Raw genomic sequence first — 20,289 nt, forward strand, 5'->3', positions numbered from 1 at the left:
CATTTCACAGTCTCCGTCAGGCTGTACCTCTACATCAAGGTCGCTAGGGGAGGACAGCAGCCCTGTCCTTGGGGGGAAATGAAGGACAGCTCTTGGATGAGGCAGGGATGTGTGCAAAGCACCTAACCTGGGGAACGAAAGAAGCAGAGAGGAAGAGGTGTGAATCTGGAGCCTGGAAATACAGTTGTAGACCCAGACATTATCTTGAATCCACATATATACACATTCCCTCTATGTCCCTCTTCCTCCCATTGTTCCTTTCACTCCTGTCTTTGCTGCCTCGTTCCCACCCAGCCAGCGTGCCTTTTCTAGCCTCCTGTGGATCTCGCTCCCTTCCCTCAGTTCACTCGCAGACGGATCCCCAGAAGCCTGGTATCCCTCTGATTGTGCTTCTCCATTCTCTCTACTACATCACCTGCCAGGCTTGTGACCAACCTGTGAGTCAGGCTGTGAAGATGCTTTCATGGCTAGGCGAACCCTCTTTCCCTCCCCCTCTTAGTGTCTCACAATACAGGATTTCTCCTCAGCAGCCCAGGAGAGAAAAGAAGAGTGGTCGAGGGTTTTTGTTTATTGAAAACATACAGTCTAAGGGGCTTGCCAGAGACCAGGACTTGAGGAAGCTTCTTTCAGGGCTGAAAATTGATTTTGCAGTCCGAGTTAGAAGGGGCTAGCTAGCTCCTGAGTTGACACTGGGATTAGGTGTGTCCTAGAATTAAAATCACCATAAGTAACTGAGTCCCTGAGATTATCCTGTGACATTCTCTGAATGAGGGCTTCACACAGATCCCTCTTGACCTCTTCTTTCCACAGTGTCTGTCACAGCAGTGTCACTCACCCCTGCCCATGCCTCTGCCTGTGCTCAGTCAGAGTCCCAGTGGACACAGGGAGGCCAGAGGAGGAAAGACATGCAGAACTCAAGCTTTGCTGCTTCATGATCTCCTGTGGAGCTTCTCTGTGTGTGCAGCCCTGTCTAAGGTTCTGTGGAGGGGAAAGGGCATCCCTGGAAAGCTCAATTCAGAGGAAGGCAGGATAGACCACCCCACCCTGGGACATGGATGAGCAAACCCCAGCAGAGGAACAGGATCTGTGGGTCCAACTGTGTTGGAGAAGAGGAATGGGGTGGAGAAGGCTGGGGAGGGCATGAGGTCCTAGACTAGAATGGGCAGATAGCCAGAGATGGGAGAAGCAGCAGCCTTTTCAGAAATCTGGGGATAAAGAGTGAGTGAGTTATAACACCAACTAGTGCCTATACCACACTGTCACATCTATTGTCTCCACGTAAATGTTTTCAACAATACTGTGAGATTAGCACGGGGTACTTTAGCTTTTTGTTTTTAACCTTAAAAATATTTAGCAATGGGCCAGGCGCGGTGGCTCAAGCCTGTAATCCCAGCACTTTGGGAGGCCAAGACGGGCGGATCACGAGGTCAGGAGATCGAGACCGTCCTGGCTAACAAGGTGAAACCCCGTCTCTACTAAAAAGTACAAAAAACTAGCCGGGCGAGGTGGCGGGCGCCTGTAGTCCCAGCTACTCAGGAGGCTGAGGCAGGAGAATGGCGTAAACCCGGGAGGCAGAACTTGCAGTGAGCTGAGATCCCGCCACTGCACTCCAGCCCGGGCGACAGAGCGANGTCTCAAAAAAAAAAAAAAAAAAAAATTAGCAATGGTGAGGTAAACGATATATAATAGGGATATATATGTATATGGAAGAGTAATTTTATTTATTTATTTTTATATTTATTTATTTTGAGAAGGAGTGTCGCTGTGTCACCCAGGCTGGAGTGCAATGGCACAAATTTGGCTCACTGCAACCTCTGCCTCCCAGGTTCAAGCGATTCTCCTGCATCAGCCTCCTGAGTAGCTGGGATTACAGGCTCATGCCACCACGCTTAGCTAATTTTTGTATTTTTAGTAGAGGTGGGGTTTCACCATTTTGTCCATGCTGGTCTCGAACTCTTGACCTCGTGATCCACCCACCTCAGCCTCCCAAAGTGCTGGGATTACAGGCGTGAGCCACAACACTGGCCAATTTTTATTTGTTTAAGACAGAGTCTCACTCTTGCCCAGGCTAGAGGGCAGTGGAGTGGTTTCGGCTCACTGCAACCTCCACTCACAGGTTCAGGCAATTCTCCTGCCTTGACCTCCTGAGTATCTGGGATTGGGATTACAGGTGTGTGCCACCACACCCGGCTAATTTTGTTTTTTTTTTTTTTTTTTGAGACAGAGTTTCACTCTTGTTGCCCAGGCTGGAGTATAATGGTGTAATCTCAGCTCTTGGCAACCTCGACCTCCCAGGTTCAAGTGATTCTCCTGCCTGTCTCCCCAGTAGCTGGGATCACAGGCATGCACCACCACGCCCGGCTAATTTTGTATTTTTAGTAGAGATGGGGTTTCTCCATGTTGGTCAGGCTGGTCTCGAACTCCCAACATAATCAGGTGATCCTCCCGCCTTTGCCTCCCAAAGTGCTGGGATTACAGATGTAAGCCACCGCCACCAGGGCCTGGCTAATTTTTAATTTTTTTTTTTTTTTTTTTTTTTGAGATGAAGTCTCTCTCTGTCACCCAGCCTGGAGTGCAGTGGTGTAATCTCTGCTCACTGCAACCTCCACCTCCCGGGTTCCAGTGATTCTCCTGCCTCAGCCTCCCGAGTAGCTGGGACTACAGGTGTGTGCCACCACGCCCAGCTAATTTTTATATTTTTCATAGAGACGGGGTTTCACCATGTTGGCCAGGATGGTCTTGATCTCTTGACCTCATGATCCACTCATCTTGGCCTCCCAAAGTGCTGGGATTTTTTTTTTTTTTTTTTTTTTTTTGAGACAGAGTCTCGTTCTTGTCACCCAGGTTGGAGTGCAGTGGTGTGATCTTGGCTCACTGCAACCTCTGCCTCCCTGGTTTATGCCATTCTCCTGCCTCAGCCTCCCTAGTAGCTGGGATTACAGGCTCCCGCCACCATGCCCAGCTAATTTTTGTACTTTTAGTAGAGATGGGATTTTGCCATGTTGGCCAGATTGGTCTCAAACTCCTGACCTCAGGTGATCTGCCAGCCTCGGCCTCCCAAAGTGCTGGGATTACAGGCATGAGCCACCGGGCCCGGCCTAATTTTTAATTGTTTGTAGAGACAGGATCTCACTATGTTGCCCAGGCTGGTCTTGAACTCCTGGACTCAGGTGATCCCACTTTGGCCTCCCAAAGTGCTGGGGTTACAGGCATGAGCCATAGCTTTCCTTTTGAGACAGGGCCTCGCTCTGTCAGTCAGACTAGAGTACACCTCAGCCTCCTGAGTAGCCGGGACTATAGGTGCACACCACCATGCATGGCTAATTTTTTTATTTGTTGTTGAGATGAGGTCTCACTATGTTGTCCAGGGTGTTTCTTGCTTCTTTTGCTCAACATTGCATTTTTGAAATTCATCCATAGAACTGAATGTAGCTGTAGTTGGGTAATTTCACAGCTGTATGGTATGCCAGCCCATAAATAGTGTATTTATCTACATATTTATCTACATTTTTCCACACAAGGATATGTGCGTTGTTCTCAAATTTAATGCTGCTGTAAACTTTCCTATGTGTATCTCCTGGAGCGCATGTTTCCCTTGGAGGTGTCTATACCTAGGAATGGAATTGCTGAGTTGCAGGGAATGCAAATGTTTAACTTCAATAGATAAATATTTTCCCAAATGGTGGTCCCAACTTATACTCCCAGCGGCTGTGAACAGTCATTCTGTTACTGTGTATCTTTCACCATTCTTGGCCATGGCAGCCTATCTTCTGTCAGTCTAGTGGCTGGTGAAATATCCTCACCGTCTTACCCCTCATCTCACTCCCACCTTAGGTTTTACTGGGACCTGATCATGCTGCTGCTGATGGTGGGGAACCTCATCGTCCTGCCTGTGGGTATCACCTTCTTCAAGGAGGAGAACTCCCCGCCTTGGATCGTCTTCAACGTATTGTCTGATACTTTCTTCCTACTGGATCTGGTGCTCAACTTCCGAACGGGCATCGTGGTGGAGGAGGGTGCTGAGATCCTGCTAGCACCGCGGGCCATCCGCACGCGCTACCTGCGCACCTGGTTCCTGGTTGACCTCATCTCTTCTATCCCCGTGGATTACATCTTCCTGGTGGTGGAGCTGGAGCCACAGTTGGACGCTGAGGTCTACAAAACGGCACGGGCCCTACGCATCGTTCGCTTCACCAAGATCCTAAGCCTGCTGCGGCTGCTCCGCCTCTCCCGCCTCATCCGCTATATACACCAGTGGGAGGAGGTGGGGCGTGGAGGTGGCGGGGGCGGCGGGGGGCGGCGGGGGGCGGGGTAGTGCTGGCAGACTCCTCTAGGAAGATGCTATGGGTGGGGCTCCTGGTGACCTTATAGGGTGGGGAAGATGGGTGGGGCTTCCGTGGGTGAGCTCTCTCCAAAATTGGTGGGGGAGAAGCAGGAACAGAATGAGGATTCAGGGGATAGGACCTGGGGTGAAGATGGTGGCACAGGAGGGTGGAGCACAGCTGCCAGACACACTTTAGAGTTAGCTGGATGCTGGGTGGAGGAGGAGGTGTGGAAGAAGCTGGAGCTTCAGCTTCAGAGCAGCAGAATTTAGTGGTTCAGACTGTGGGCTCTGCAGTCTCATTGTCTTTGGTCAGATCCCAGTTTTATAGTTTACTATAGGAGACTTGATTTTCTGTTCTATAAAATGAGAGTGTTAAATACACTTGCCTGTGATAAGGCTGTTAGAATTAAAGGAGTTAATACATGCAAATCACTTAGAAAGGTGTCTAGCACATACTAAGTTCTCAGTGAAGCCACTATTATGTATTATTACGACTGGAAAGGAGAGGGCTGCTGGCATTAATTCTTACACATATGCTCTGGAGACATTACACTGTGAAATGCCCTCTGTCTTTTCTAGGCTACACCTGGGCAGCTTGTGCAATAGATTTGTTTGATTCTCTGCTGTGACACTTACTATGTGGTTCTGGGCACATGACTGACCTCAGCTTTCCTATCCATAAGATGAGAGAAATAAGAAACTGCTTTGCATTAGCTATACATGTCTGCCACAAAACTCCATACAAATGAATAATAGTTTCATTTTTTTAATTCATGGGGGCTGGGGCTGGGGAGTAGTTCAGAGAGAGAATTTGCCAGGCTGGGAATGGAGGAGGACAAGCAGGGAGGGGTTCCTGTCCACAGCAGCTCCTCCTTGGACTCCTCAGATCTTTCACATGACCTATGACCTGGCCAGTGCTGTGGTTCGCATCTTCAACCTCATTGGGATGATGCTGCTGCTATGTCACTGGGATGGCTGTCTGCAGTTCCTGGTGCCCATGCTGCAGGACTTCCCTCCCGACTGCTGGGTCTCCATCAACCACATGGTGGTGAGAAGTCCCCACAGCTCTGCCTTTCCTGGGCCTTCTTAGGGCTCTTCTGCCCGAGTAGCAGGGATGGCACAGGGAGCAGGAGGTGGGAGATGATCACGACAGAAAATAGGAGTGAGGAGGTGGGGAGGAGGGAGGAAAGGGGAAGGAGACCCAGAAGTGCTCGTGTGTTGGAGGGAGCAGGCAACTAAGGGTACCTAGCCAGAAGCTGAGGTCCCCAAGTTGCAATAGAGGACCCTTTTGCCTCAGGGCCCCCAGAACCAAACTTAAGTGCCTGCCAGGAGGAAGGCCTGCAGTAGAAGGGGGCAGAGAGAAAGACCAAAAGAGGAAGAGGGGCAGGTGGAGAATGAGGCTCCAAGGGGCCCATGCCCAGCTCTGCAATACACTCTGCCCCTCAGAACCACTCGTGGGGCCGCCAATATTCCCATGCCCTGTTCAAGGCCATGAGCCACATGCTGTGCATTGGCTATGGGCAGCAGGCACCTGTAGGCATGCCCGACGTCTGGCTCACCATGCTCAGCATGATCGTGGGTGCCACATGCTACGCCATGTTCATCGGCCACGCCACGGCACTCATCCAGTCCCTGGACTCTTCCCGGCGTCAGTACCAGGAGAAGGTCAGCAGGGACAGGAGAGGGAGGTGTGGCATGGAGGGGTGTTGAAGACTGGGTAACCTGACTTGAGGCCCATTCTGATGTGTGCCCCTGTTGCATCTCTGTTTCCTTTCCTGCCCTGTGTCCATTTGTTCCCTGCCCCTGCGTGTACCTTTTCCTTGTTTGAACCTATGCCTGTGCTTGGCCCCTCCGCTATCCACACCTGGGTTTTCCTATGACTGTGCTCTGTGTCTTCCTGGTACCCACCATTATCCATATTGCTCTGTGGCCCTGTGTATCCATGTCTGGTTCCATGTTTCACCCCTTTGAGTTTGACCTGTGTCTCTGACCTCCCCCCCCCCACACCCCACTGTTCCGGCCCCAAATCTCTCCCTGTGTCCTCTTGCCCCTGGCAATGGGCTGGCCCTCCAGTATAAGCAGGTGGAGCAGTACATGTCCTTCCACAAGCTGCCAGCAGACACGCGGCAGCGCATCCACGAGTACTATGAGCACCGCTACCAGGGCAAGATGTTCGACGAGGAAAGCATCCTGGGCGAGCTGAGCGAGCCGCTTCGGGAGGTGGGGCTGGGTTGGGCCTGGAAGGGGGACTCTTCAGGGACCTGGAGTGCTGTCTGGTGGTAGGGGCTATTGGTCAGCAGGTGCTCCTATAGGGAATGAGGCCTGCAGAGGGCCCTGTGGGAGGCCAGGTATTTGGGGGGCTTTCAGGGGCTAGGGTCTTTCTTGAAGGTCCTTTGCAGGTGAAGTATACATGAGGAGGGACTATAGGGATCTCTGTTTTCGGGGGATGGTCCCACAAGGGCTCATGGGAAAGAGCCGAAGGCAGGAGCTTAGGGATGGTCCCAGGTCCACTGACGCATCCCCATCCTTTGGCAGAACATGACCCCAGGGGTGGGGTTTCTGGAAGCAGATGAGCTTGGGGGATCATCTCAGGTCACCGGGCACAGCCTGCCTGACAGGCCCCTCCCCTGTCCAGGAGATCATTAACTTCACCTGTCGGGGCCTGGTGGCCCACATGCCGCTGTTTGCCCACGCCGACCCCAGCTTCGTCACTGCAGTCCTCACCAAGCTGCGCTTTGAGGTCTTCCAGCCGGGGGACCTCGTGGTGCGTGAGGGCTCCATGGGGAGGAAGATGTACTTCATCCAGCATGGGTTGCTCAGTGTGCTGGCCCGCGGCGCCCGGGACACACGCCTCACCGATGGATCCTACTTTGGGGGTCAGCAGGCCTCAGGGAGGGTGGCAGGGTCACGAGCAGACAGTGGAGAGGGCAACTGCTCCTGGGCTCAGGATCCCTACCTGGGTACGCTGCAGAATCACAGAGCTCCAGCCTCTCCCCAGGCCTACTCATGGAGAATCTCTGGGCTGGGATCTGGAGCTCTGCAGTTTTTTTGTTTGTTTGTTTGTTTGTTGTTTGTTTGTTTGTTTGTTTGAGGCGGAGTCTCACACTGTTGCCCAGGCTGGAGTGCAGTGGTGCAATCTTGGCTCACTGCAAGCTCCGCCTCCCAGGTTGATTCTCCTGCCTCAGGCTCCTGAGTAGCTGGGACTACAGGCGCCCACCACCATGCCTGGCTAATTTTTTGTATTTTTACTAGAGACAGCGTTTCACCATATTAGCCAGGATGGTCTCAATCTCCTGACCTCATGATCTGCCCACCTCGGCCTCCCAAAGTGCTGGAATTACAGGCGTGAGCCACCGCGCCTGGCCTGAGCTCTGTAGTTTTTAAAAGCTTCCCAGGAGATTCTAATGCACAGCCAGGTTGCAAACTACTGGGCCAGAGGGCCTTTTAGAACCCTTAGACAGTGAAATCCAAGGAGCCTATGAGATGAGGGAAAGGCAGGAGTGAAGCACGACTGTCCTGGAGCATGAGCTTTATGGAGCTGCCTGGCGGTGTGATTCAGGGACCCAGCCTGTGGCAGTAGGGGCAGTTCAGCCAGCCACTGCCCAAAGTGACTGGAGGCTCATATAATCTCTCAGCCCCCATACCACCCACTATCCCCATCACATTGCACTTTGCTCTTTGACACTGCTTTTCTCCTTCAGGGCTGCCCTCAGTGTTTATTCAAGGGGGTAGGAGGGGTAGGTACACTGAGTTGCCCACGTCTACCTCTTGGGATAGAGTAGTCGGGGAGGGGTGGGAGTTAAAGTGAAGTGGAATCACTGGGAATCTAGGGCCAGCAAGACCTGTCTGGTCGTCAGCCTTCATTTGGAGAGAGTGGGAAGGACAGGGAGCAGTAATCCAGTAATTGTGGGAGTCTGGAGAAAGACAATGCTGGGGGTGTCTAGGGACCCTGGGGCAGGGAGGTAATAGATAATCAATGGTTTCTCCCACATCTAGGGAGGAGCCTTAGAAAGTGGGGTCCACTGCTACAGGCTCAGTGAGAGGAGTTCCAGGGACAAGGACAGGGTTTCTGAAGCTTCCTCCCAATTTCTGCAGAGATCTGCCTGCTAACTAGGGGCCGGCGCACAGCCAGTGTTCGGGCTGACACCTACTGCCGCCTCTACTCACTCAGTGTGGACCATTTCAACGCTGTGCTCGAGGAGTTCCCCATGATGCGCCGGGCCTTTGAGACCGTGGCCATGGATCGGCTGCGCCGCATCGGTGAGACCTGTCCACCTATCTGCTCTGGGTCCAGGCTGTGCCCTCACCCCACCTCCAAAGCAAGGAGCCCAGGCTTTAGGGCTCCAGGATCATATCCCAATCAATTCAGCCCCAACAAATGCCCCCTAACAGGCCTTTCGACACTGTGGCCCACTGTCCCTATCCCTCAGCGTGTCCTACCCAGGAGAGATAGCATCCCAAGTCTCCATGTCCTGAGTCCTCCTTCCCCTGAGTACCAGTCCTCTGACCCTCGCTGTCTCTGATACATACCCTCTTCCTCCAACCCCCATCTCCACCCGCATAGCCCCATTGCCATACTACTGATTCCCATCCCCTACCCTCAACCCCACCCCATCCTGATACCCTCATACTCTTTGATATCCAACCTCCATCTTGGATTCCTTCCCTATCCTTAACTTCTCCCTCCCGGGACAACTTTTAGGCAAGAAGAATTCCATACTGCAGCGGAAGCGCTCTGAGCCAAGTCCAGGCAGCAGTGGTGGTGGCATCATGGAGCAGCACTTGGTGCAACATGACAGAGACATGGCTCGTGGTGTTCGGGGTCTGGCCCCGAGCACAGGAGCTCGGCTCAGTGGAAAGCCAGTACTGTGGGAGCCACTGGTACATGCGCCCCTTCAGGCAGCTGCTGTTACCTCCAATGTGGCCATTGCCCTGACTCACCAGCGGGGCCCTCTGCCCCTCTCCCCTGACTCTCCAGCCACCCTCCTTGCTCGCTCTGCTCGGCGCTCAGCAGGGTCTCCAGCTTCCCCGCTGGTGCCCGTCCGAGCTGGCCCGTGGGCATCCACCTCCCGCCTGCCCGCCCCACCTGCCCGAACCCTGCATGCCAGCCTATCCCGGGCAGGGTGCTCCCAGGTCTCCCTGCTGGGTCCCCCCCCAGGAGGAGGTGGACGGCGGCTAGGACCTCGAGGCCGCCCACTGTCAGCCTCCCAACCCTCTCTGCCTCAGCGGGCAACAGGCGATGGCTCTCCTGGGCGTAAGGGATCAGGAAATGAGCGGCTGCCTCCCTCAGGGCTCCTGGCCAAGCCTCCAAGGACAGCCCAGCCCCCCAGGCCACCAGTGCCTGAGCCAGCCACCCCCCGGGGTCTCCAGCTTTCTGCCAACATGTAAAACCCTTGAGTACATCCAGCCTTAGTTCTTGGGGTGCAGTAGTATGTACCCTAGGGCAGATGCCTCTTAGGGAAGGCCGTGGGGACCTGAAACATTGCCCCATGGAAATGTCGACCCTGTGCGGACATTCCCCATACTGCCATGAAGACGGTCTCAGCTCAAGAATCCTGTAGCTTGTCCCATCATAATCCATTCACCCATTCATCATGTGTACTGAGCAGCTACCATGTTCCAGGTAATATGCCAGGCGCTGTATGTCTCCACTGCCAAGTAGAAGTGACTTAAAACCCTCTGACAAGAATATTCCCCTGGCTATGGTCCTGCCAGGTGCAGGCCCAGGCCCATGACCCCACCTTTACTAAGCACAAGTACTTGCCACCGCCATCACTGCCAAGTAGCTAGATGTCTCTGTTTCCCTGCCGATGATCCTGCAGGTTCTGCCTGGCCTGGTTATCTTCCTGTTCCTGTAGCATAGCCAGGCACTGCCAATCACCTGCGCCCCCATTACTGCCAGCAGATGTCTTGAGTCCTGAGTGTGGGTATCCACCTTTACCCACTCACTGCCACCTGTGGACACTCCGTGTCTACCCCCTGAGTGGGAACACACTTCTAAGTTCCCTGCAGTCTCTGTCCTGTGGTAGACCGTCTTTTTGTAAACTGGGAGGTGCCTCTCCCCTGTACCCTCTGCCCCAGTCATGCCCCCCTAAAAGTTAAGGAGTAGTTGGCACCTCCTTATTAATATGCCAGCCTAGATCCCCGCTGGTGGAGGGGCAAATGGCTGAATCCTTGTGAGATATTTTTTCTTTGCTTGTTTATTTATTTATTCATTTATTTAATTGTATTTATTCATTTACTGATTTTATGTGTTACCAATTCATTTTGTTTACCCATTCCTTTATCCATCCCTCCCCTCCTTTTCAGATAAGGAGACAGGAGGAGTAGGAGGAGGCAGGGCCTCTCCATGCCAGCCTCTGTGGTCCTTTCCCAAACCCATCAGCACAATACTTGAACCTTCTCCCAGGTAGGGGCAGGGGGAGCCACATGAGAGAGGGAGAAGGACTGTGTTTACCTTTAGAGTTTTGTTTTGTTTTTTTCCTTCTGAGTTTGCTGTTGGTGCAGGAGTAAGGGAAAGGCCCAAGGTATCCAAGCCTGGGGAAGGGCAGGCCAGCCAGCACCTCTGCCTTCTCAGGGACAAGAGTAGTCCTTTACCACACTCACTCACTCTGTCTGTCCCCTCTGCTACTCTACAGCATTAGAGACTGTGGGGCCAGGACCCCAAGTCTCCTTTCCTTCTGGGTGGGGAGTTCTGGGGTTGTTGGTGTGTGGGAGAAGTTTTATAATTGCCTCCAAACAGCTGGGTTTAAATATAAAATAGACACACTCATTTTTGGCTCTTGGTTTGTGTGTGGGAACAAAGTGAGTGGGAAGGAATTTCTGGGTGCAGAAGGAAGCAGCCGGGGATTTGACCAAGCAAGGTATCAGGCGGGCATGAGAGCAGCCAGAACAGTGGTCTACAAGCCCAGCACAGAGGTTGTGAAGACAGTGACAAAATCAGCTGCCCAGCCCTCCCTTCTCCCCAGCATCCATCCCACCCAGTTTTCCCCAAATCGTGGACTATCATGTCACTGTTAGTCACCATGAAAGGGTAGCCTGCCCTGGCACGAGATGCCCAGATTATCATGAGGGCCACATATAAGAATGGGAGACTGTGGACAAGACTGCCCTGTCTCCCTTCTCCCCGACCCCAAGGGATGAGATGTCTGCGGTTATAGAATTAACCAGCCAAACTGGGATTAAAGGCTCAAGGCATCTTAGGGCCTGCTGAGTGGATTGGATGCAGGGAATGTACAGTTGGTGCTGTCGGGTGGCCAGTGCATAATTGGACACAGACTTTCAGGACCTGTGTGAAATGGGGATGGGGAAGGGGCAACCTCAAATGGGGCTAGATGGCAGATATAGTCTCAGATAGGCCTCAGGTAGGGAGGTTCAGGAATAGAGAAGAGAGGACTTAAAGGTGCGGCTTTGGAGGGGTGTGGGCTGGAGGACGTAGACTGGGGAGGAAGGGATGGGATACAGGGGTAGGCTGGGCCAGAGGAGGGAGGGGCGTCTCAGGATATGCTCAGCACCCGCATGATGTTGGTGTAGCCGGAGCCAGGTCGCCAGCCTGTCACCACAATCACCAGGTCTCCAACACGGAGGAAGCCACGGAGCTTTCCTTGGGGAGGGAAAGAAAACAAGACATCGGACAGGCGTGGTGGCTCACACCTGTAATCCCGCACTTTGGGAAGCCAAGGCGGGCAGATCACCTGAGGTCAGGAGTTCGAGACCAACTTGGCCAACATGGTGAAACCTTGTCTCTACTAAAAATATAAAAATTAGCTGGGTGTGGTGGCGTGCGCCTGTAATCCCAGTTACCCAGGAGGCTGAGGCAGGAGAATCACTTGAACCCAGCACCCAGGAGGTAGAGGTTGCAGTGAGCCGAGCCGAGATCGCGCCACTGCACTCCAGCCTGGGCGACAGAGCAAGACTCCATCTCAAAAAAAAAAAAAAAAAAAAAAAAAAGAAGAAGAAGAAGAAGAAGAAAAGAAAGAAAGAAAATCAGTCATTGAAAATTAGTCATTGAGGGACCAGGCCAGCCCTGTAACGAGAACCAGCCACCACCCTCCACCATGTCAAGGCCACCCTGTAGGGAATGAGGCAGTGAAGTATGTCCCATAGGTGGCACGCAGGGAATATCACCACTGCAGTATATTAAAGGCACAAGATAGGCCGGCACGGTGGCTGACGCCTGTGATCCCAGCACTTTGGGAGGCCGAGGCAAGCAGATCATGAGGTCAGGAGATCGAGACCATCCTGGCCAACATGGTGAAACCCCATCTCTACTAAAAATACAAAAATTAGCCGGACGTGGTGGCACATGCCTGTAGTGCCAGCTACTCAGGAGGCTGAGGCAGGAGAATCACTTGAACCTGGGAGGCGGAGGTTGCAGTGAGCCGAGATCGTGCCACTGTACTCCAGCCTGGCGACAGAGCGAGACTCCATCTCAAAAAAACAAAGAACAAACAAAACTCCTAGCAGGAGTATCCGTGCTAGGACAGAGTGTGTTGCTAAGTAGCACAGCTGTCTGCCTGTGTGGCTATGCTGATGGAAGAGGTGTTTGTGATATGCCAGACTGATATCTCAGTCTTAGTGACTCTCACAGGGAAAACCTGGAACCACAGGAGAGAGGCAAGGCCCTTTGAGTGGGTATGGGAAGCTGGGTTGGAGGACTCCTGATATGAATGGTAGGAGTGGGCGGGGAAGGTCTAGGTAGCTCACCACTTTCAATGCCAAATTGCACCCGGCGATCTACGTCATCTGCCCAGATGGCTTCTGGAGGTTCACGGTAAAGCAAGGGGAAGACTCCTCGGCATAAGTGGACCTGGCGGGCAGCTTGGGCAGAGCGGGTGACAGCAATGACTGCTGCCCGAGGTCGGTACTGAGACAGAAGCTGGGCTGAGCTGGAGAAGGCAGAGAAGGTCAGCCCAGAACAGCGAGGGAGTGGTGAACCAGGAAAGGAGAGTCTGGGTTCTGGTTCCAGGTGTCACTAACAAGCTGTGTGACCCTGAGTAAGTCATCATACTTCTCTGGGCCTTGGTGTTCTCACCTGTAAAATGAGTGTAAGAATGCCTGCCTCCCAGGCTGGGCACAGTGGCTCATGCCTGTAATCCCAGCACTTTGGGAGGCCAAGGTGGGAGAATTGTTTGAGCCCAGGAGTTGAAGACCAGCCTAGGCAACATAGTGAGACCCTATCTCTGTTTAAAAAAAAAAAAAAAAAAAAAAAGAATGCCTGCCCTCCCTACCACACAAGAAAGATATGAGATAATATGGATGTATCGAATGAGATAATGAGAAATCTCTTCAAAAAATATAAAAACTGGCCAGTCACGGTGGCTCATGCCTAGGATCCCGGCAGTTTGGGAGGCCAAGGAGGGTGGATCACCTGAGGTCAAGAGTTTGAGACCAGCCTGGCCAATATGGCAAAACCCTGTCTCTACTAAAAATACAAAAAATTAGCCGGGCGTGGTGGCAGGCGCCTGTAATTCCAGCTACTTGGGAGGCTGAGGCAGGAGAGTCACTTGAACCTGGGAGGTGGAGGTTGTGGTGAGCCGAGATTGCACCATTGTATTCCAGCCTGAGCAACAGAGTGAGACGCCATTCTCAAAAGAAAAAACAACAACAACAACAAAGTATAAAACCCTTTTGAGAATGTGCATTATGTGCTTAATTTACTGTATAGATATTAGGTACTATGTAGTACTTAATATCTCCTGTTAATCCTCGCAACCCCATGAAGAACAAATCATTACCTTGTCCTGTTCATGAGGAAAGACAGCAGGCTAACAGAGCTACATTTCAGAGTAAAGACTTAAACTCAGACCTACTGGGCCCTTCTGCAATACCTCAGCATTTGTAGGCTCTGTGGGCCGAATGGACTTGCCTCTGAGCCCCAGGAGCCCAAATGGCCTTGAAGCCAATGTGCCCAGTGATGCTGCTATCCCCTTCCAGCCCTAGAAGCTCACTGGCATTCTGTGTCTCCTGGCCTCCAGCTGTCATTGCTGCCTCTCCTCTTGTCTCAGGTGGACACGCTTCACTCCTGGTGACCAGACTAAACCCAGGCCTGGGGCCCATCCCAGCCTACCCTTGACCCAAATCTCCATCTGGGCATCCCCCTCACCGGCCAGTTGTGGTCAGTACGATGATGGCAGCAGCACAGCACTTGAAGGCAGCCTCCACGGCGCCAATGGCGATGACCTCAGTGGGATCACGGCTCAGTGGCGCTGCCCGACGTAGCTCCTCAAACAGCTGCCGGTGGTACACTGCAGCCTCTGCCTCCCGGGCAATCTGCAGGTGCCAGAATGTCAGGCTGGGAAGGGGCACTGGGGTATGGAAGGGATTTGGTTCCCTGGCCCATTTGCTTTTCATTCTGAGCTCTTACCGCATGCTGCATCTTCACGGCTTCCACAGGGAAGTTGCCTTTGGCAGTCTCCCCTGACAGCATGATGCAGTCGGCCCCATCTAGCACAGCATTGGCCACATCGCTTGTCTCTGCCCTCGTTGGCCGGGGCTTGGTAATCATGCTCTCCAGCATCTGAGGGACAGCATGGACATCAAAGATGTAGGAGTCACACCGTGACTTGAGACCCTGCCCAAGCTACTCTCTGACACCCACGTTCTCAGAGGGTCCCGAAATCCAGGGTCACAGTCACAACCCCTGAAAATAGGGGTCAAAGTATATCTAACTTTATCATTTGAGGATCAAACACTTGTCAGCAAAATGTGCTATAAACCTACAGTGTGGGCCGGGCACGGTGGCTCACGCCTGTAATCCCAGCACTTTGGGAGGCCGAGGTGGGTAGATCACCTGAGGTGAGGAGTTCGAGACTAGTCTGGACAACATGGTGAAACCCTGCCTCTACTAAAAATACAAAAAGTAGCCTGGTGTGGTGGTGGTAACTGTAATCCCAGCTACTTGGGAGGCTGAGGCAGGAGAATTGCTTGAACCCAGGAGGCGGAGCTTGCAGTGAGGGAAGATTGTGCCACTGCACTCCAGCCTGGATGACAGAGACAAAACAAAACAAAACAAAACAAACCCTTACAGTATGGGTATTCATCCACAGTTGTCCCTAAAACCCACAAAGTGCCGAACCTCAAGGGCTCACTCCAGACCTGTGTGGCACAGACAACAGGCTTGCCCGCCAAGTTGCAGCGCCCAATCATCATCTTCTGAGCCAGGAAAACCTTCTCTGCTGGAATCTCGATGCCTAGGTCCCCCCGTGCCACCATGATGCCGTCGCTCACCTCCAGGATTTCATCAAACCTGAGAAGTTGGGAGAATCAGGGCCGAGGCAGAAAGCCAGGAGATGCCAGGCAGAGGCAGGCGGGAGAAGAAAGGTGATGGGGAATAGCGACAGGGCCGAAGGGGAACAGAGCCCCAGCCTCACCTCTTCACGCCTTCGTGGTTCTCAATTTTGCTGATGATCTTGATGCCCTGTCCTTCCGGCCCCAGAGCAGCCCTGACAGCAGCCACATCGCTGGCTTTCCGCACAAAGGAGGCAAACACGATGTCCACTCCATGCTCCACCCCGAAGCGCAGGTCCCGGACGTCCTGCTCGGACAGCCCAGGCAAGTCCACCTGGGCCCCCGGCAAGTTCACGCCCTTACGGCTGCCCAGGACGCCACCGTTCTCCACTTGGGTCACCAGTCCCTCTGGGCCTGAGGACATGGAGAGAGGCAGCTGCGGTCAGGGGTGAGGACCGGGCACAGTTACAGCAGAGAGGACACTGGGCTTGGAACCCCAAGAGGTCAGGAACCACGCCCTCCTCGTCTCTCCGCCCTTGTTCTGGGCTCTGCCCAGAAGAGGCACAGATGGACATCCGTGGAAGAAACGACCCACCCGTAGTCCAGCCCAAACCCAGGGTGAGCGCGGAGTCTGCATGCTGGGGACTCCTGGGACAGGCTGGCAAAGACGCGTGGCCAGGGGAAGGTGTGGTCGGTCTGAGGGCTGATGGGGGAGCCAAGGAGAAGGGAATGTGCCCAGCGCACGGATGTGGTCAGGGCGGGAGGCGCGTCCGCACCGATTTTCTGGACCACTAGGGAGATGAGCCCGTCGTCAATGTAGATGCGGCCCCCCACCGGCACGACCCCGACAATATTGGGGTAGTCCACCCACACGGTGTTCGCGTTCCCCCGCGTCCGAAACGCGGGGTCCACAGTCACCAGCACCTGGGAGCCCTTCACCAGCTCCACTTCCGACTCCGGACCCTAGGGGCGGAGCCAGAGGAGACGTGAGTTCTGCGCCCCGGAGTCCGGGACCCCCCCTGCCCACGCCTGGACCCAGTCCAACTGGCACCGCCTTTCCCGCCCCGGCCCGGCGAGTCCCAGCCCCACTGCTCACCCCCTGCAGGATCCCAGTGCGGATCTCCGGTCCCTTGGTGTCCAGGGCGATGGCCACGGGCCGGTAGCTGAGCGGGGAAGCTGCAAAGCTCTCCACCGCCTCCCGGACGTTGGCGATGGACTCAGCGTGGTACTGGGGGAGGGAGCGGAGCGAGGGTTTCAGGGGAAGGTGGCCAGGACCTCGAGGCATCCTCCTGCCCCACCCACCGCCCGGCGGCCCGTCCAGCACCTCGTGGGAGCCGTGGGAGAAATTGAGTCGCGCAATGTTCATCCCGGCCTTGATCATCTCCCTGAGGCGCTCCACGGAGCGAGATGCCGGCCCTAGAACCAGAAATTCACGTTCAGACAACATTCCCCCAGAACATGAGAGGCAACCAAACCCAACCCATTACCACTCTCAGAAGGCCCGGCGCCACAAGAGTCCTGTTACCTGACCTTTATTCCCTGATGCAACCCCTGCTCACAGATCACAGACTCCGCTTCCCTCTCCAGCAAACATCTGTCCCCTTGGGGAGACGGCACTGTGGAAGTAGGAGGGGAGTGCCCTCCGCCAGGCCTGAGGTCACTGTGTGGGCATGTGATGTATGTAAGTGCTGCTTGCCCGGCTACCCCAGGGTATGGGGTGTAGGGCAGGGGCTGGGAGCCAGGTGAGGGCGTTTGGGTGCGGGGTTTTAGAGCTAGGAGGCCTCATGGACTGAGGAGAGCTGAGTTCTATCCCACGCCAGCGCTGCTATGGGGCAGCTGCTAGCTGAGAGCAGATTGGCTCATTCTTCGGTCCGTATCTGTCTTCCCACTTGTGCACTAGATCTCCTCCTTCTCACCTGCTCAAGGACATAGATTCAGCCATTCTGCGGTCCTCTGTGACACCCATGTTTTCCTTTCTTTTTCTTTTCTTTTTTCTTTCTTTCTTTTTTTTTTTTTTTTTTTTTTTTGAGACGGAGTCTGGCTCTGTCGCCCAGGCTGGAGTGCTGTGGCCGGATCTCAGCTCACTGCAAGCTCCGCCTCCCGGGTTCACGCCATTCTGCTGCCTCAGCCTCCCGAGTAGCTGGGACCACAGGCGCCCGCCACTTCGCCGGCTAGTTTTTTGTATTTTTTAGTAGAGATGGGGTTTCACCGTGTTAGCCAGGATGGTCTCGATCTCCTGACCTCGTGATCCGCCCGTCTCGGCCTCCCAAAGTGCTGGGATTACAGGCTTGAGCCACCGCGCCCGGCCATTCTTTCTTTTTTTTTTTTTTTTTTGAGACAGAGGGAGTTTTACTCTTGTCACCCAGGCTGGAGTGCAGTGGCAGCATCTCTGCTCAATGCAACTTCTGCCTGCCCGGTTCAAGCAATTATCCTGCCTCAGCCTCCTGAGTAGCTGGGATTACAGGTGTGCACCACCACACCTGGCTAATTTTTTTGTATTTTCAGTAGAGAAGGGGTTTCACCATGTTGGCCAGGCTGGTCTTGAACTCCTGACCTCAGGTGATCCACCCACCTTGGCCTCCCAAAGTGCTGGGGTTACAGGTGTGAGCCACCTCGCCCAGCCATGTTTTCCTTTTTTACTGGATCATCCCCATCAGCATGTAAACCTACTGTTATTTCTTTCATCATTTAAAAAAAATTCTAGGCCGGGCACAGTGGCTCAAGCCTGTAATCCCAGCACTTTGGGAGGCCGAGACGGGCGGATCAGGAGGTCAGGAGATCGAGACCATCCTGGCTAACACTGTGAAACCCCATCTCTACTAAAAAATACACACACACACAAAAACTAGCTGGGCGAGGTGGCAGGCGCCTGTAGTCCCAGCTACTCGGGAGGCTGAGGCAGGAGAATGGCGTGAACCCGGGAAACGGAGCTTGCAGTGAGCTGAGATCCAGCCACTGCACTCCAGGCTGGGCACATAGCGAGACTCTGTGTCTAAAAAAAAAAAAAAAAAAAAAAAATTATCTTAATCCCCCGGTTTCCCCTCAGTCCCAGTTTTTGCTCTCTCTTGCACCAAAACTCATTGCAAGAGTTATCTGTACTTGCTGCCTCCAGTTCCCCTCCTCCATTCTCCCTTGAATCCACCCCACTCAGGCGCTGGCCTCCATCTCTCCACTGCATCTGTTCTTGTCAAGGTCACCAAGAACCTCTGTGTTGTTGCTCAGTGTAATGCTCAATGCTCAGTCCTCCTCTATTGGCCCATCAGCAGCCTGGACACACATCCCTCTTTGACACACTGTCTTCACCTGACCTCCAGGATCACACCCTCTCTTGGTTGACTCCTACCTCACTAGCTGCTCCTTCCCAGTCTCCTTTCCTTGTTCCTCCCCTTAACGTTAGATACCCTGTTCTCTTCTCTGTCGTTTCACCTACACTCCTTTGGTGATCTCAGCTAGTCTCATGGCTTGAGATACCATGTATATGTAGTCAACTCCCAAGTGTCTCTTCAATCCAGACCTTTCTCCCAAACCCAGAGTTGTGTACCTGACTGCCCCCTCTCTATCACACTTGGATGGCTAATATACATCTCAGACTCAACATGTCCCAAGTGAACGTCTGCTCTCTCCCGAACCCCTTCCACCACAGTCTTTCCTGCTCAGTGGATAATGCATTGTTGCAGTTCCTCATGGCAAAAACCTCAGAGTCACCTGTCACCTTTGACTCCTTTCTTTCTCGCCCTCACTCCCTACCCTATATCCAATCAATCAGCAAATCCTGTCAGCTCTACCTGCAAAATACATTCAGAATCTGACCACTTCTCACCACCTCACTGCCGCCAACTGGTCTGAGACAGAAATACTGCAGGGCACCCTTCCCCCCACCCTCCATCTATTTTCAGTACAGTAGCAGGGGAGGGGAGGTTCTATTAAAACATAAATAAGAGCTTGTCATTCCCCTGCTCAAAACCCTGCAGCAGTTTCTCATTTCACTCGGAGGAAAACGCAACTCAAATTCTAAAAATGGCCTACAAAGCCCCACCTGATCTTCCTCTCCCCACAGTCTCTTCATATCTGCAGCTCTTCCCCCTTGATGGTTTTTAGCTCTTCTTTTTATTTTATTTTATTTTATTTTATTTATTTTTGTTTTTGAGACGGAGTCTCGCTCTGCTGTCCAGGCTGGAGTGCAGTGGCCGGATCTCAGCTCACTGCAAGCTCCTCCTCCCGGGTTCACGCCATTCTCCTACCTCAGCCTCCTGAGTAGCTGGGACTACAGGCGCCCGCCACCTTGCCCGGCTAGTTTTTTGTATTTTTTAGTAGAGACGGGGTTTCACCGTGTTAGCCAGGATGGTCTCGATCTCCTGACCTCCTGATCCGCCCGTCTCGGCCTCCCAAAGTGCTGGGATTACAGGCGTGAGCCACCGCGCCTGGCCGGTTTTTAGCTCTTCTAACTTCCTTGACTTAGGCCTTGGCACTGACTGGTCCTTCTTCCTGGAATTCTCCTCCCGGATCTTTGCATGGCTAATTCTCTCATCTCCTTCAAGTCTTCCCTTAGGTCTCATTTTCTCAATAATGGGTACCTGACCTCCCTATTTAGGGCTGCAACTTGCCTTCACCCTTGTACCCCTGATGCCCTTACCATACTTGATTTCTTTCCCCATAGCATTTATAACTTTCACTTTTTCTTTCTTTTCTTTTCTTTCTTTCTTTTTTTTTTTTTTTTTTTTTTTTTTTTTTTTTTT

At 53.3% G+C, this 20,289-nt stretch overlaps 2 protein-coding genes across 4 annotated transcripts in view; one reads left to right on the plus strand and one right to left on the minus strand.

The window, feature by feature from the left end:
• The window catches only part of HCN3 (hyperpolarization activated cyclic nucleotide gated potassium channel 3), a 12,189-nt gene extending 1,093 nt beyond the window's left edge, over nt 1-11,096 (plus strand). The window contains exons 2-8 of the mRNA XM_025381782.1: nt 3,835-4,264; nt 5,211-5,372; nt 5,771-5,989; nt 6,398-6,544; nt 6,960-7,200; nt 8,420-8,584; nt 9,027-11,096. Coding sequence (XP_025237567.1) covers nt 3,835-4,264; nt 5,211-5,372; nt 5,771-5,989; nt 6,398-6,544; nt 6,960-7,200; nt 8,420-8,584; nt 9,027-9,712 — 2,050 coding nt within the window. The 3' untranslated portion in view covers nt 9,713-11,096. The remainder of the gene's footprint in view (nt 1-3,834; nt 4,265-5,210; nt 5,373-5,770; nt 5,990-6,397; nt 6,545-6,959; nt 7,201-8,419; nt 8,585-9,026) is intronic.
• PKLR (pyruvate kinase L/R) overlaps nt 10,536-20,289 on the minus strand; it is a 13,038-nt gene continuing 3,284 nt past the window's right edge. For 2 of the 3 annotated variants that reach the window (XM_025381849.1, XM_025381839.1), the window contains 9 exons: nt 16,878-16,969; nt 16,650-16,781; nt 16,330-16,516; nt 15,697-15,967; nt 15,422-15,572; nt 14,691-14,843; nt 14,430-14,596; nt 13,031-13,212; nt 10,812-11,927 (listed from right to left, as the gene is read on the minus strand). In XM_025381849.1, the coding sequence (XP_025237634.1) occupies nt 11,821-11,927; nt 13,031-13,212; nt 14,430-14,596; nt 14,691-14,843; nt 15,422-15,572; nt 15,697-15,967; nt 16,330-16,516; nt 16,650-16,781; nt 16,878-16,969 (1,442 nt within the window). In that variant the 3' untranslated portion in view covers nt 10,812-11,820. Of the gene's footprint in view, nt 11,928-13,030; nt 13,213-14,429; nt 14,597-14,690; nt 14,844-15,421; nt 15,573-15,696; nt 15,968-16,329; nt 16,517-16,649; nt 16,782-16,877; nt 16,970-20,289 lie in introns of all 3 variants that reach the window. The other variant, XM_025381859.1, reaches the window with a different exon arrangement.

This window comes from Theropithecus gelada, chromosome 1 (assembly GCF_003255815.1).
Source record: "Theropithecus gelada isolate Dixy chromosome 1, Tgel_1.0, whole genome shotgun sequence".
NCBI classification, from domain to species: domain Eukaryota; kingdom Metazoa; phylum Chordata; class Mammalia; order Primates; family Cercopithecidae; genus Theropithecus; species Theropithecus gelada.